This window comes from Falco cherrug, chromosome 7 (assembly GCF_023634085.1).
Source record: "Falco cherrug isolate bFalChe1 chromosome 7, bFalChe1.pri, whole genome shotgun sequence".
NCBI classification, from domain to species: Eukaryota; Metazoa; Chordata; class Aves; order Falconiformes; family Falconidae; genus Falco; species Falco cherrug.
This window is the reverse complement of record NC_073703.1, coordinates 21,810,762-21,825,675: the sequence shown is the minus strand read 5'-3', so window position 1 is coordinate 21,825,675 and position 14,914 is coordinate 21,810,762. Positions and strand designations below refer to the sequence as shown.

At 45.5% G+C, this 14,914-nt stretch overlaps 1 protein-coding gene across 2 annotated transcripts in view; it reads left to right on the top strand.

The window, feature by feature from the left end:
* The first annotated feature begins 1,366 nt into the window (after positions 1–1,366).
* RORA (RAR related orphan receptor A) overlaps positions 1,367–14,914 on the top strand; it is a 384,590-nt gene continuing 371,042 nt past the window's right edge. Inside the window, exon 1 of one of the 2 annotated variants that reach the window (XM_055717422.1) lies at positions 1,367–1,633. In XM_055717422.1, coding sequence (XP_055573397.1) covers positions 1,465–1,633 — 169 coding nt within the window. In that variant the 5' untranslated portion in view covers positions 1,367–1,464. The remainder of the gene's footprint in view (positions 1,634–14,914) is intronic. The other variant, XM_055717425.1, reaches the window with a different exon arrangement.

The window sequence follows — 14,914 nt, the reverse complement described above, 5'->3', positions numbered from 1 at the left end:
ACCGAATGCGCAATCGTCGAGAAGAGGCACTGGTGTACTCAGTGGGCAAGGTCTGCAAGTCCAGCTCTGACCTCCTCAAATTTATTTGGGCTCTGAAAATAAATGCAGAATCCTTCTTAGTGCTACCCTGTCTTCCCCAGTCTCTGCCTGTTCCTCTCAGATGTAGGCAGCCAAGAAATAATCAGAACTCTCGTGGCTTTTTTTCAGACACGGATAGTCGTAACTTCAGGACCTCCAAATTGACTGACCCAAGACTACCCTCCTGCTAAGGGGACTGTCAGCAGCGCAAGACATAATCCAGTTTGCGGACAAGCTCCTGGGCACACAGGACTCATGGTACGTTTCACAGCTGGTTGTGAGCAGCCACCGTTTGTGGTGGAGCAGTACAGTTAGTGGTGATTAGACAGCGGCGTGTGGATTTGTCCAAGGTTTACCTGCGAGTTTCATCAGGTGCTGGCCCCAGCAGTGTCCACAGCCATAGCAGCATCCCGGCTGGCAGAAAGTGGCATACCAACTGCTTTCCAGTGCCGTTTGGAAAAAGCTTGTGCTGCGATCAGTACAAACACCGTGATTTGGTCTACTGAGGCCACGCTTCCAGCCAGAGCAGCCAGCTTTAGCAGCTTCTGTGCAGGAGGCAGCAGGGCTGCATGTAACATGGCCTCTGTTATACAAGAGGGATGTGTTCCTCAGCACACTGGTCGTGGCAGCTGTTACTTTATTTTAAAATCGGGTAATGGCCAAGGAGCTGACCGCTACCGAGACCACGAACAGCGCCAGAGCGCTGGCAGAGCTCGGAGCAGAGCCGGAGGGGTTCCGGCACCTTGCTAGTCACCTTTTGTCCTGTGTCAAAGCATACTTCCCTGCGAGAGGTATTGTCTGCAAGGTTGCCGTCTCTGGCTGCGCGGCTGCTAGACATGCGGGTCTGGAGACGCGTGATACGGCTGGCATCTCCCGGTGCCGCCTCAGCCGGCGGCGTCGCGGGGGGAAGGCAGCGCGCTCGGCCGCGCTTCCCGGCGGCCGGGGCCCGGCGACAGGGCGCCTGCGGGCCCCCGACCTTGCTGCGCGGCCCCCAAAGCGCCGGGCCGTGGCGCGCACCCGGGCGGGAGGCCGGCCTGTCCGCAGCCCCCTCCGGCCCCGGCCTCGGCCCGGCCCCTGCGCTGCGCGGCGGGGGGCGCCCCGCACGCCGCCCGGGCCCGCCGCCGTCCCGCGCCCCGGGGCCGCGCCGGAGGGCGGCGGTGCGGGCGCGGGGTGCGGTGCGGGCGGCGGAGCGCGGGGGGTGCGGGGGCGGGGGGGTGTGCAGCTCTCGCTAGCGCTGCTTGTGGTCACAGCCAGGCAAGCTCACATCCCATCTGGATCACGCTCGCTCTCTCCCTTCTGCTTCCCTACCATAGAGTTGCGCTGGAAACAGAAGATAGAGGGAGTGTAGGAGCTCGCCATCTCCAAGCGATCTACATTGGGAAAAACATGGAGTCCGCTCCGGCAGCCCCCGATCCAGCAGCCAGTGAGCCGGGCAGCAGCGTCTCCGAGGCGGCCGCCGGCGCCAGGGACACCCCGGTGAACCTGGAGCCTGCCCGGAAAAGCGATGCGCCGGCTCCCGTCCGCAGGCAGAGCTACTCCAGCAGCAGCAGCAGAGGTAGGGAGACTTGGGGAAGGGGGAGGGGGCCGGGGGAGTGGGATCGGGGGGTGGGTGGGAATAGGAAGAGGGGGGTAAGAGAGAAGGGGGAAATGCAGCAATTTAATCCCCTGGTTTATCGTTTGTGCTTGTTGAAGCCGCGCACGCAAACAAGCCACGCTTCTACCCCCTGCAAAACCTTGCAAACTTTTATAGCTTCTTTTAATTGCTGCAGGAGGAGGGACGAATGCATTGAAAATATCGAGCGGTGCTGGGCGCTTGCCTATCTCTCTCGTTTATTGCCTGTGGCATCCGGATGGGTACTGTGCCCCCGAAATTACATAATTTTATAAATATATAAAGCAACAGCGGGAGTATTTGGATTCGAGGGAACAAACTTTTAAAGCTGCAGTGTCCTTCCTCCCCCCCCCCTTTTTTTTTCTCCCCCTCGTCTGTCTCCTTTTGACAGTTTCTCAACTGGTGTGCTGTGGCTTGTTGTGAATGGGGGATCCGTGATTAAACAGGAGATTTGCGGTCTGCGGGTGTCTTACTCACTCTCTTGCGCGCTGTTTTCACTTAATTCATTTAAGTGTGTCTTAAAAATTATTTCCTCGCGGAGCGGATGATCTCGTAGCTGCCGTTGTTTCTTGAAGGTGCGCAACTTTGCAGAGGGGGCTCTCTGACCCCGTGGATTCTCCCTCGCTCCCCCTCGGCCCCCGAGCGAAACGCCGCAAACCAGCCACCGAGCCCCTTCCCCGCCGCTGGCCGCCGCGCCCGCTGCCGCCGCAGGTCGCGTCCCTCCGCCGGGCGGGACAGCGCGGAAGGTGCTCGGCGCGGCCGAAGTTTGGCGGCAGCTCGGCAGTGCCCGGGCCGGGCGGGCGGCGAGCCCCGGCGAGCCCCGGCGGCGGGAGGGCTGAACGCCGGCGGAGCGCGGCGCAGCGCAGCGGGCAGGGCGCTCTCGCCGCTGCTCCCGCCGCAGGAGCGGTGAGGGGCGCCGGCTTCAAACACCGCCGGAGTTTGCCGAGACGTGCGAGAGGGAGGAGGCTGCCGCTTTAATTACATGTAAATAATTTATGAAGCGTTGCTCCGACTAGAGGGGGAGCGCGCTAGAGAGGCTTCGCTCGGTAAAATCACTCGGTGATGGGTAAAAATTAATTAAATAACGCTATGTAATAATACACACGGCTGTTGGAAGAAATGACGGGCGGAGAAAAGTCCGTGCCCGGCGGGAGCCAGCCCCCCGCGGCGGCCGGGCCCGGGGCGGCGATGCCCGGCCGCGGCGGTGGGGAGAGCGGCGCTCCTCGGACGGAGGGGTTTTTGGTTGTAGGTTGGAATATGGCTGATCATGTGTTGGCTTGTGTTTTACAGTATTTTTCCCCTTTTGGCCACACCCCCCCTTCCCAGGCAGCTTCCCACTCAGGGAATCCGCGTACAGTAAAAGCCATCGAGCTGACACACGCCGCAACGTTTAATTAGAGGCGATTTGCGAGCGGGCGGCGGCGGGCCGGGCCGGGCCGGGCCGAGGCAGGCGGGCAGCGCTGCGCTGCGCTGCGCGGGGTATATTTAGCGCTTGCGAGAGTGGATTTGGAATGCAAGCGCCTTATGTAACGAGGTTAATCAGAAACACTGGAGAAAATTTCCTTAATTTGTCGGGGAGTTTTCTGGCCGTTGGCGGAGCGGCCGTAGTTGGCGGGTGTTACACAACGCCCCCCGCCCCCCCTCCCGGCCGAGGGCTCCGCCGGCTCGGGCAGATGGTGCCGCCGGGCAGCGGGGCCGGCAGCAGGGAGCAGGCACCGGCTCCGGGGGGGGCGGGGGATGGACTTTGGGGTCCCATCGGTTATGTAACGCTGGGATGCCGTTTCTGTATGGATGCGAAAGGAGCTGGGGGGGCGGCCCCGGCGGTGAGGGTGCGCGCTCGGCGGTCCCGAAATGTTTCGGCTGTGGCACTGCTAACCCGCTGACCCACATGTCCCTCCCCCCCCCCCCCCCCCCCCCCCGGATTCAATCCGGCAGGAGCGGGGTTCGGGCGCTCGCAGGCACGCGCTGCCGCTCGCCCGGGCTGGCGGTCGCCGCGCGGCAGCGGGCGCTGGGTTATGTAACAGGCGGAGCGCGCGCGCCAAGGGCAGGGATGGAGGCGCCCTGTGCCGCGCGCCCCCGGGCTGGGGAGGGGGGCGGCGAGGGGAGAGTGGCGGGGATCCGGAAAAAAAAGAGAAATGTTTGGGTTTTCGGATGATGTAATGGAGTTGGCAGAAAATACAAGTCTGCTCCTAGAGTGCGAGCAGTAAGAGAACTGGAGCTGGCATTCTGTGCTAATGTTGCATAAATTAGCGTATTGGAAATAAATTGACCTACACACTACGCACCAGCAGATCACGCCTTTCCAGTAGTTAAAACCTGAAGATACAGAACCGTGCAGGAAAACATGACGATACTAACATTTTGGCCTCCTTGAAATCGGGACTTGATGGATTAGGTGTTCAGTGTCCCAGCAGACTTGTAGCTTATTTTCATTTTCTTTTTTCTTTTCTATTTTTTAGAGCTATTGAAATAGAATTTGACTTCTTGCTCTTTTTTTTTTTTTTTTTTTTTTTCATATGGTCCTTTATTTCTTACGGCAACAGAGTGACCTTAATGGGTGACCAGTATAGGTGAAATTATTTTTAAAACAGTTACCTTGTAAGCTCATATGGTCAGTGGTATATTTGGTTCGAGAATTTACCTGTTTGGGTCATGATTCTGCAGCGTGTTGTAAGCTGGCAGACCTGGACTCTCGTGCAGTCTATGCAGAGGGGTGATACAGATACATAGATACTTAGGGCTACGTACGTGTGCACACACCCCTCTAACTGTAAAAATTCTTATTGTTTTAAGTAGCAAACCTTTCAAAACACTAGAAATATGCTTCATATCCTTTATTTTCATAGCTGCACCTGCTGCAAAGTTGCTTCAGTACTTCACAGCTTGTAATAACCAGTTTACGTAGGGAATGAAGAAAACAAAAATGAAGAAAGGGCTGTTGATGAAGAAGTGGGGAAAGTTTGCTGTGGAATAAATCTTCAAGTGAGGCTCCAGTTATTATAACGCTAGCATTTTAAAATGCCCTATTCCTTGGTATACAAACATGTTTGGAGCACCAGATCCTTACATAACTTGATTTTTATTTTGCTAAGATTATGCTGTTTGTGTTGCTCTGTAGAACACTTAACTGAAAACATAAATTCAGGACTTAACAAAAGCAGCTTTCAAATGGAGAATTTTTACCTGGCTTATTTAGTATATTGGAGCATGCATGCATACCTGCATGTTTTGGAAAGTTACCTGTGGTCTGATATCACAACTGATCATTAGAAAATTGACACCTTACATGCAAAAAGCAGGAAATGGACACCACCCCCACCCCCCACCCCCCCCACCCCAGCCCCCCAGTTTTTCCCTCGAAAAGATATTTTTACTGCTGACACTAATTTTTAAGATTTTCCTAAGAGCATTCACTGTCCAGCAGGTTGAATTTCAGTCTGTGTGTGTTCTGCAACAAGGGTTTGTGGTTTGCCATGGTTAGTAGACGGAATGCTTCACTCACCAGCTCTGGCCCTGGACTGTGGCTGTTAAATGCCATTCATTTCACTTTGCAGGCTTTGACATCCATGGAGTTCCCCCATGCTGCAGTCTAAGGCTTAATGTTCTACTACTCCCCTTAGAAATAGTCATAAATGTACAAACTGTATTTTAATAGAGAACTATTGTCTCATTAGAAATGAAAAGTATATTAAAAGCTTTTTAATCTGATAAAAAAATTGCTCAGTTTTTTTGGAACTGATGCCTCAGTGATAAGTCAATCGAAAGAATGTCTTGGCAAAAAAAATTTAAAGGCAGCCCCTACGCCATTGGAAGATGCTGTGTGTAGATATTTTTATGATGCTTTGTATTTAATAATAGAAAGCTGCAGCTATGTAGGTACTTGTTTTTGTTTTCTTGCTGTTGAAGTACTGAGAGTATCTGCTATTTTCCAGAATGCCTTTGGAATTTATTACCATGTCATCTATTCAGCCTGATCTTTTCTCTACGGGTAGATTGGGAGGGGGCTTGCTTTTTGTGTTTTGTTTCAATTTGGGTGATGTTCCACAAATACGGATGTGACATCATAAATAGTGACATCAGTAGGTTTGTAGTGTTCTTTTCTTTCCAAAAAAATTCTTTATCGCTAGATTTTTTCTATTTCTGGATTTAGACTATTCCACAGAGCATAGTTGTGGTACAAAATTTTCTGTGTTATTTTCAGGAGGACTTGGAATTTTGTAAATTTGGATGTTTTCTGTAGATTCTTTGGATTGCCTTTGTCATAATTGAGGGCTATTCTGTATGCACCACTGATTTAGTCCTATTTTGGTAAATGATATGTGCTATGAATCCTTTAAAGGACAACATTGTTTTAAATGTTTGTAGCATAGGAGCAATAATAGCAGCAGTATGTTGTTCTCTTAGGAACAATGCACTTCTTTTATTTCAGTAAACCGTAACCTATTCTCTTATTTTATTTGCTTGAGAAACATCTCAGGAGCTCATAAACCAGTATGTAAATACTGTTATCATTCAACCAAATGCTGTAATTTTATTAAATAAAGAACATGTTTTGTAATGGAGATTAATGGGCTGTGTGACAATTTCAGTTTTGGGTATAGGACTGCATTTGAATAGAAAGGGCAAATTCAGCTTTGGGAAGTTGTCTGATTTTTTTTTTTTTTTTTCTCTCCCCCTTACCCGTTCTGGTATTTGTTTTTTAAGCTACAAAAATGTGTGCTGGGAGAGATCTGGAACGTCAGTGATTTATGTCAGTGGATTTAATATGAGAGCATCCCAGTGAAAAAAAAGAGGGGAAAAAAACCCCAACCTAGTTCTAAATTACTGTGATATCTGTATCACTCTTGAAATTAATTTATGAACAAGTGATCTATTCTCTACTTAAATATTTTTAAGAGCATGTTTTCAGTGACACACAGTTGTAGGAGCAAGTGTAAAAAAAATAAATAAAATTGAAATTGGGGGTTATATCTAAATGCACTGGCAATTCTGGGTCCTGCGTAGGGTAAGGCTTGTTTACAGGCTCTGTGCTTCTTAACATGAAGCAGGGGGGCTGCAGCTGGGGGCAGCAGTACCGCTGTGGGAGGCAGGGGAAGGGGAAAGGGGAATACCAGAACCAGGCAGTTTACAGGGAGCTGTCAGAATGGAGCAATACACTTGGCTTAGGGCCTTCCATTCCTGTACTGCATGGCAGTTTCACCTCCTCAGCCGTCTGTCCACCCTAAACCTTTTAGATACAGGCACCTGTACCATCAAAGAGTTCCTGCCATCTCAGGTCCTGGGGGCAGGATGTTGTGATGGAGATGCAGTGGCAGCTTCTCAAGTGGAGCTGATTTTTTTTCTCTGTCACGGTAAACTTACACCTGGACCTGAGCTCACTATGGACATTCTGTAGTTTTCTGAACTTCCATGGCTTTGGTAGAAGAGGAAGTTCCTACAGGTAAGGTGTCAGAGAAACTTTTGGATGTATGGAAGGTTCCACATTTCATGGGCAGATTTCTGCTGTCTTGTTTTCTCTTCCTCTCATTTCTTTTTTCAAGTATCTTGTGTTCCACCTATTGCTGAAGACAGTCTTTGTAGCCCTGAAAATCTCTTCTGGAAATGTTTTTTACCAAGCTGTTGGTATTAAGCAGGGGTCCTCAAACTACAGCCCGCGGGCTGCATATGGGTCCAGGGTCCTCAATCTCCGCCCCCCAGGTATTTACAGAATCCGCCGCCCCCCCCCTCCCCCCCGCGGGTTGTGGGGGGAAACCAAGCAGCTGCAGATGACTGCCTGCCACTTCATCTGTGCGCCGGCCCCCTGTTTAAAAAGTTTGAGGACCCCTGGTATTAAGATTATATATATGCACAGCTGGCAGACAATTCACACCTCCTTACCAGCACAGATTCTTGTATATAGGTATAGGAGGGCACTGCAGAGCAGAGTCTAAATCCTCTGCCATCACTAGATCCATGATACACAATTAATCTCATAAACGGAACAAACTTTTAAGGGTTGTTAGGATTTTTGGCCCCGGTGTTCTGGTGGGAGGCTCTTCTACAGCCTTGCTGTTCTGATGGTTTGAAAGCCTCCTCTCACTCCTACCTAACCGTCTTCATGATCAGTTAGTTTGCTTTCTTCTTTAAATGTTGGTTATAAAATCTCCTTGGACTGCAAATGAAGAGGCTGGCATTGTGTTCTGTGATAGCTGAACGCACATGCTGATCTCTGTCCTCTGACTCATGCTTTAGCACTTGACCATATCTGTTGTAGATGGTCTGTGCTGATAGAAACAGGAGAATAGCTTGGGCTGTATGTCACGAGGAGTGAATTTTCTAATTTTCTTGAACGTAAAGTTTGTGAATTATTCTTCATGCTCATATCTGAAGCTTCATCGAGGTATGTTTCATTCTTGGCAACAGCTGAGCTTTTCAGAGACTAAATGTATTAGGGCGTGTACTTTTATGAAGAAATTGTGGGGCTTATTTTACAGCAGTTTAATCTTATAGTTTAGCCTCATTGCACTGTTCATTTGGAAGGATCCCCAGGTGTTTTAAACACTATCAGGAACCATTTTGCTTATTACTGAAATCCAGCCACTTCTTGTGTGGAATCTGACAGCTGTTTAATGGCGCTCAGCCATGCTAAGCAGATCAGAACAGAAAGTGAAGAATACCATACCTGATTGAAACACTCAGAGGGATTTTAGGTACAGATAATATAATTATCTGCATCGGAATTGGGTCAAACAGCTCTATTCCTTTAGAAAATTACTAGATATTTTCAGTGGCAGTGTATGGTCAAGAAATTGGTTTGAAATACCTTCCTGAAAATGATACCCCCAGCAGTGAGATAATCGAAGATCCTGCTGCTTACCCTATTGTGATCACCAGTTGCGGTATGATCAATGTTTTCTTCAGGTAATTTTAGATGTATTAATTGTTTGGTCCCATGCTGGTATGTGAAATCTTGCAAACCAGGGGGGAGCAACTGGGTGGTTGTAGGTCTTGCTTTGTAGAGCAGATTCCTGTACAGCTGTGTTTTTTAAATCGTGAGTTGCACTGCCATGTATGAGATGTGCTCATATTAGCAGAGGTTTTAAAAATGGTTGTAGGGCATCTGTTGGCACTGAGCCAGTAGGGAATGGAGGAGGTGGGTGTCACAGTCTTTTCTTTTGAGGATCTTGGGGAGTATGGGGAAAATGTATAGCTCTTTTCAAGTTGTCTTCAATTGCACTTCCCATATAATCTGGCAAAACAGAATATAAACAGAAGACCCGTAAAAGATGCAAAGGAATAAAAGTTAAAATTCATGATCAACTGAATGTACATAAATGTTCCAGTAGTCATGACCAACTGTGGAGTCTTTCATTTGTAATTTAATCTAATAATTTCCATGCACTTCTAAAGGAACACACTATGAAGCTGGCAACTTATGAGAAATTGCTGTGCTGTTACAAACAGCATTTGAGCTGGCATTATAACAGCATGATAGATAGCGAGATGGAGAAGAAAGTTAGCAGTTGAAACTGAGCTGAGAGAAATTGCTAGCAGAATGTAAGAAAGCAGAGTCGGATTATGATAACCTCCCTTGTAGAATCAAATTAAACCTTTTTAAAGGTTTTATTGATTTTTGGTTTGTAGTCGTACTATGTATTTACCTCACATGGGTACATGAGATTAATGAGGCAGGTCTAGTGATCACGGAGTGAAAAACTGTGGTGCTGCTGTTCTTTTTAAATGTTTCATTTTGTATAGACCGTGGGATATTTACAGCATTAATCGACAATATGTCTGTGTGCTTTAGTTCTGCAACTGTTCAAATGGATTGAAAGTGTTTAATATACAGAAGCAATGGAAATTAAAACTCCTCAACTCATCCTACGAAGAGGTTGAGCAGAGCCCCTCACACTTTTATTTTATTGCTTGCATAAAAATCCTTAGAAAGAGCATGCTGTCCAAAGAGGCTGTTTGCATGAAGAATGGCGAATATATGGCCAAGAAGTCTGCAGCTGGTTTTGAAATGATGGCTGAAAGAATTAAAAAAAAAAAAAAAAAAAAAAAGGAAAAAAAATCCCCGAAACCCAGTGGTGTAGACCATTTGGCATAAGTGCTATCAGGTATGCATCTAATAGCATTGCCAGCTCCTCACACGTGAGAGAGGAACTTTTTCCATAGTTATGTAAAAGTGTATGCCATACACTTTTGAAATACATATATATGCAAAACTGTAGACACCAAGACTTAAATAATGTATTAGTAGAGCTTGACTTGACTATTTTGGCACTGAAGCAAGGTCTGTTAGATACAGTCAAGGATAAAGCCAAGGCTTGTGAAATACAGATGGTAGGTTTTATTTTCTTCCTGTCATGGAAGTGTGAGAATACTTTAAAGTAGGATTTCCCCTCATAGTTTCTCTTCAACGGTGGAGGTGGGAAAAAATGTCTTTTTTATGAACTGATAGATGACTTTGCCGAAGTCTGTACCAAATGTAAATCAGTTAGAGGGCTGTGCTGCATTACATCTGTTAACTAAGGGTGGAAAGGTAAGGTTTAAACAATTCCTTTGAAAGAAGTCTTGAAATTTGATAAGACAGGCTAAAATACAGCTTTTGTTAATACTTTACTTGAAGTCAAAAACTGTCAGCATAAAGCGTCTTCTAAATCCTATGTATATTAAAAAATAAAATAAAATGAAACCAATCTTAAAGGAAACTAGGGCATTTCAAAACCCTCTTCTTTCTCTGCGTCATACTTCATTTGTGTAATCTTCAAGAGAAGTTTTGTTAGTCATTTGTGTTGTCACTATAGAAGTTAGGAAGGGTCCTTTACTGCCTGAGTTGTTACAGAGAGGCCTTTTAAAAATTCTAATGAAATATACTCTGAACTGTTAACATCTGACGTTGAGTCATAGTATTTCTGAGATAATAAATGTAAAAGTAAGTCTGTTAGCAAAAGCAGAAAAGCAACTGTTTCCAGGGCTGGTGCTTGGAGGAGTAATGGATGAAGCAATGTGTATTGGTGCTGTGCTTTCAGTCCCTAAGCATTTCTGCCCATCTGACAATGGCCAGCCAGTCTTTACACTTTGAGAGTCTTTAAAAAACAAGCTGGTAAGTAATTTCTACAGATTTCATTACCGTTCAATACTCTTGACATTTGTAATGGTGTATTATTTTCTGCTAAAATCAGGTGTGTTTTTAAAAACTGAAGTAATTTGATTTTCATGAACATGAATCTGCAAGAGATGAGATTAAGGCCTGTCATACGTTAGTGGCGTGAAAGCTACCCTTGGCTATTGAAGAGTTCTGCTCTTCTGGTACAAGGCTTGGTCCTGTGACAGTTTATATGTGTGTTTAATACTAAGTGTCATGAATGATTCTGCTGATTTCAGTGATACTACTTCACTGTACAGAGCTAGGGGGGTAGGTTTAGTGAAGATCAAGGGAGGACTGCTAGTGATGAAGAACTGCACTGTGAAATTGTTTAAGAAAAAAGATGAAACTTAATACCAATGAAAATGGCTTTGGAAAAAAGGTGAATTAACGGTTGTTTTCAGGGTAGGTAGGGCTGGTTGAGTGGTTGTAGTCACTTTGGCAGATATATTGTTACACTACTATAATTTTTCTTGCAGGATCATACTGTGGTTCTGTTGCTGGAGAAGAATCTGTATCATTACTTAAGAACAGCTGTTGGGAGATGAGCAATAATTTCTTCCATGTACAGAACCTGAGTTGCACTTGTCTGTCACTGTATATGGAATGTGTTTGCTAAGATTAATTTTATTTTGTAATTGCTGAAATCCTAGCTTTATTCATATAACAATCAAGAAGTCTTTTTCGTTTCCTGATGGAGAGAAGAAGGGAGGGAAAAGGGAACAAATCATAGGAACTTACATGCAGAAAATCTAGAAAGCTGGCTCTTGTGACCTGGCTTATTGGTATTTATCTCTCTAGATTTTGGCTAGTTGGCAAAATCCTTTTATGTTGTCTTGGCTGCTTCTAACAAGGTTTGACCATAACTGAATTATCTTCCCTTTTTTGTTTTCTGGGTAAATTAAACTATACCACTTTGCCTCTTTTTAGACATTCCTGGTTCTAGTTCATGAGAAGTTGCAGTTGCTTATTTTTTTGACTATAATAATACTCCACTGAAATTGCTATGCCGGGTCAGCAGTGTCCCTGAGATGCCCTAGTGTGACTAGCAGTGTAATATCCAAGGCTATGCAAAAGAACAAGGAAAGATTTATTTTTTTTTAATTTTAAAGGGAAGCAAAATCCTTCCAAAATTCTAGCAAGTAATTTACTTTCCACAGAAGTGCTTGTATCTCTTAGAAACAGGCTCAAGGGGTTCCGTCACTAAAACACTTGGTTTCAGTTCTCCAAAGAATGCGCCCCCATACAACGTTCACCTTAGAGGGGACAAGGACAAAAGATTCTGGATGAAGCTGGGATCAACAGAGCAGCTAGGTTTACAGACAGCCACAAGCTTCCATTAAGCAGGCTGCATTTAGTCCTGGCATTGGGCTTCTCTGCTCCAGCCATGTGCTGAGATGGCTGACTGGCATTCCCAAGTCCACCTTCCTGTTGTTTTCAGCCCTGTTCAGAGACTGTAGAAATGGCTTGTCACAGATCTCTGCAATTGGCAAGTCTCCTCTGAATTTCTTCCATGCATCCTTTCTTTGCTTTTCCACAGCAGAGGTTCAAAGCAGAAAGTCTTCAGGGATTTGAGAGCAAATGATCACAAGTGGTGAGATGGGGACTTGTGCCAATATACTGAAAATATTTTGTTGCACTGCTTTTCTCTGCACAAGCAGAATGCACACTGGAAGCAAACTCGGCTCTGGAAAGGCAGCAATAGAAAATGTAAAAACAAACCCAGAAAGGAAGTAATGAAGCCAAAGGGGGAGCAGGGTAGTTTTGGGTAACGAACGGTAAAAGAAAGATGTAGCACTTAAGGAAGAAGTGTAATGAAAGGGCACAAGAAAAAAAAAAAAAAAAAAGACTGATTTAGAGAACAGCCTGAAAAAATAAAGCATTTAGAAAAGGACTGGAGTAGTGGGGGAAGCTACAGTATCTACTGAGGGGAGGGGAATTCACTGCCTTACTGCCTCTGGACAATTCATATATTAATATTCTGTGATCTTGTCTTTACTATAGAATGTGATGAAATATATTTTAGTGCATGGTGTGGTCTCAAGACAGTTGCGTCTCATGGATCTGCTTCAGCACCCTATTGTTTCCAATGAGCTCTGACTAAATGCTTTCGCCATAGATGTTGTGCTAATGTGTTATATGAATTATTTGTCTTATCTCAGTGCTGTGAAATTAGAAGCCCTTTCCCACAGTGTGTTAAGGAGATTAAAATGAAAGCCTGTTTTTATGGTCCAGGAACAGTGCAAATATTAAAAAAAAAAAAATAAAAAATTGTGATATAATGGTGGGGTGCTGTGAGGAGGCTTTATGAAGCAAATGCATTTTGTAACATAAATGGTGAGATAAGTTCCAAGCTTCCCTTGAAAAGGTTTATGTTGTTTTCCCTGGTGCCTTAAATCAAGGGGAAGAGTTTGGGATTGGTAGTTTCCACTAAGATATCTTTTGTTGTTGTTCTCTGAAATTAACTTCTTAGGCAGCTGTGCAGTTCCTTCTTCAAAACCTTGTCAGTGACTGAAGGGCTACATTTATTTCCTGGTAGATAGTCTTGGGACAGATTTTGGGCTGTTCTGAAAAGCACTAAATGTCGTATTAGAGACTACTACCAGCTATTTTTTTGTTTGTAAGAGAAATTGCTTTAAAAAGTAGTCAAGTGGTGACTTTGCAGAGGTACATATTAAATCCTGGATTCATGTTACTCTGTCTCATGAATTCCTGTCTTGTTTATCAGTCCCTCCTCCCTTACAGGTTGAGCATATTTTAGTTACAACAGTATGTTATTTCTAACCACTTACTCTAATCTTACTGTCATAATGTTCCAAGACAATTTGTATGGTAACTACTCTTCTACATTTATGGTATTTGTAATGTAAAAAGTCTAAAGCTATAATGAAATTATTGCAGATATGACACGTGCATAAGACAAAAAGACTATCTCACTGTGTATGAGCAATAGCTTAATTAAGACATCACATGTTATTATAATATGTATTTGGGAGGGGTCAGAGTAATGGTATGATGTCAGAGCAAGCACTGTACTTCTTCTGGACTCTGTTCATGTTTCTGTAGCTTTCATTTCCCTACATGGAAATCAGAAACAAGATTGTGTGTTGGTACATCAGTAGTGTTGCCCCCTGGGGCCTCCTCAGATCACGATCAGGTTGAGAAGTCATGGAAGTGCTTGCGGACCGTACTGCATGGAGGTTTAGGCAGAGAGGCAGTGAGCTTCAAATCGCGAGGACAGAAGGCAGCAGGACATGCAGGAGAGTTGACCTGTTAATTCCCTGCCTGAGGAGTAAGTGAGCAGCACCAGGCCACTGAAGTGGCATGGAAGTTGCTTCAAGGGTTGACTTTTTAGGTGTTAACTTCCTACACAAGGAAGGGGTAGGCAGAAATCTGGCATTTTTCCCTCTGTCAGTGTCGGAGGAGGAAGCAGTAGCTGTGCCTGAACAGTTTTCCTCCTTCTTCTCCAGCATCTGCTCTAGGTGTCCTTTTGTAAGGCTGGCTCCGTGCAGCCGTGTCCCTGGGATACCTGGGTGGTTGGCTGGCACAGGAAATGCAAAATTCACACTCTGTCACTGATACTGTGATACTGCAGGCTGAACTGCTGGTGTGGATGCAGCTACGCCAGCAGAAGGGAGCATTTATCAGTTTATCATGTGTTTGAGGGAAGAGTGTAGCAACACCAGCATTTTACTTTTTTTTTCCTTAAAATTTTTCCTCTGTCAAGCTACAGCTTGTCGTGCTGGAGACAGTGAGTGCTGGGGACGAGGGCAACAGTTTTGGCATAGCTGTACTCGCAGAGGCTGTGCTGTACAGGCAGCGCTTCACCATCTTTGGGATGCTGTAGTGATCTCTCTCTGGTTAGCCCTTATCAAGTGACAACTATACCACTACTGGTCAGTGGAGTTACATGGTTTGATTTATATGAAAGACTCCAGCTCTCCCTGCTACCTGCATGCTACAGGTCTGTGGTGCTCTACAAAAAGATTTTGCAGTATGTTACATATTAAAACTTTATAAGAAATAGCTAAATGGGGGTGGGGGCAGAAGAGGAAGCAGTATTCTTTCTTTTGGTATACATTCTGATCTGTTGT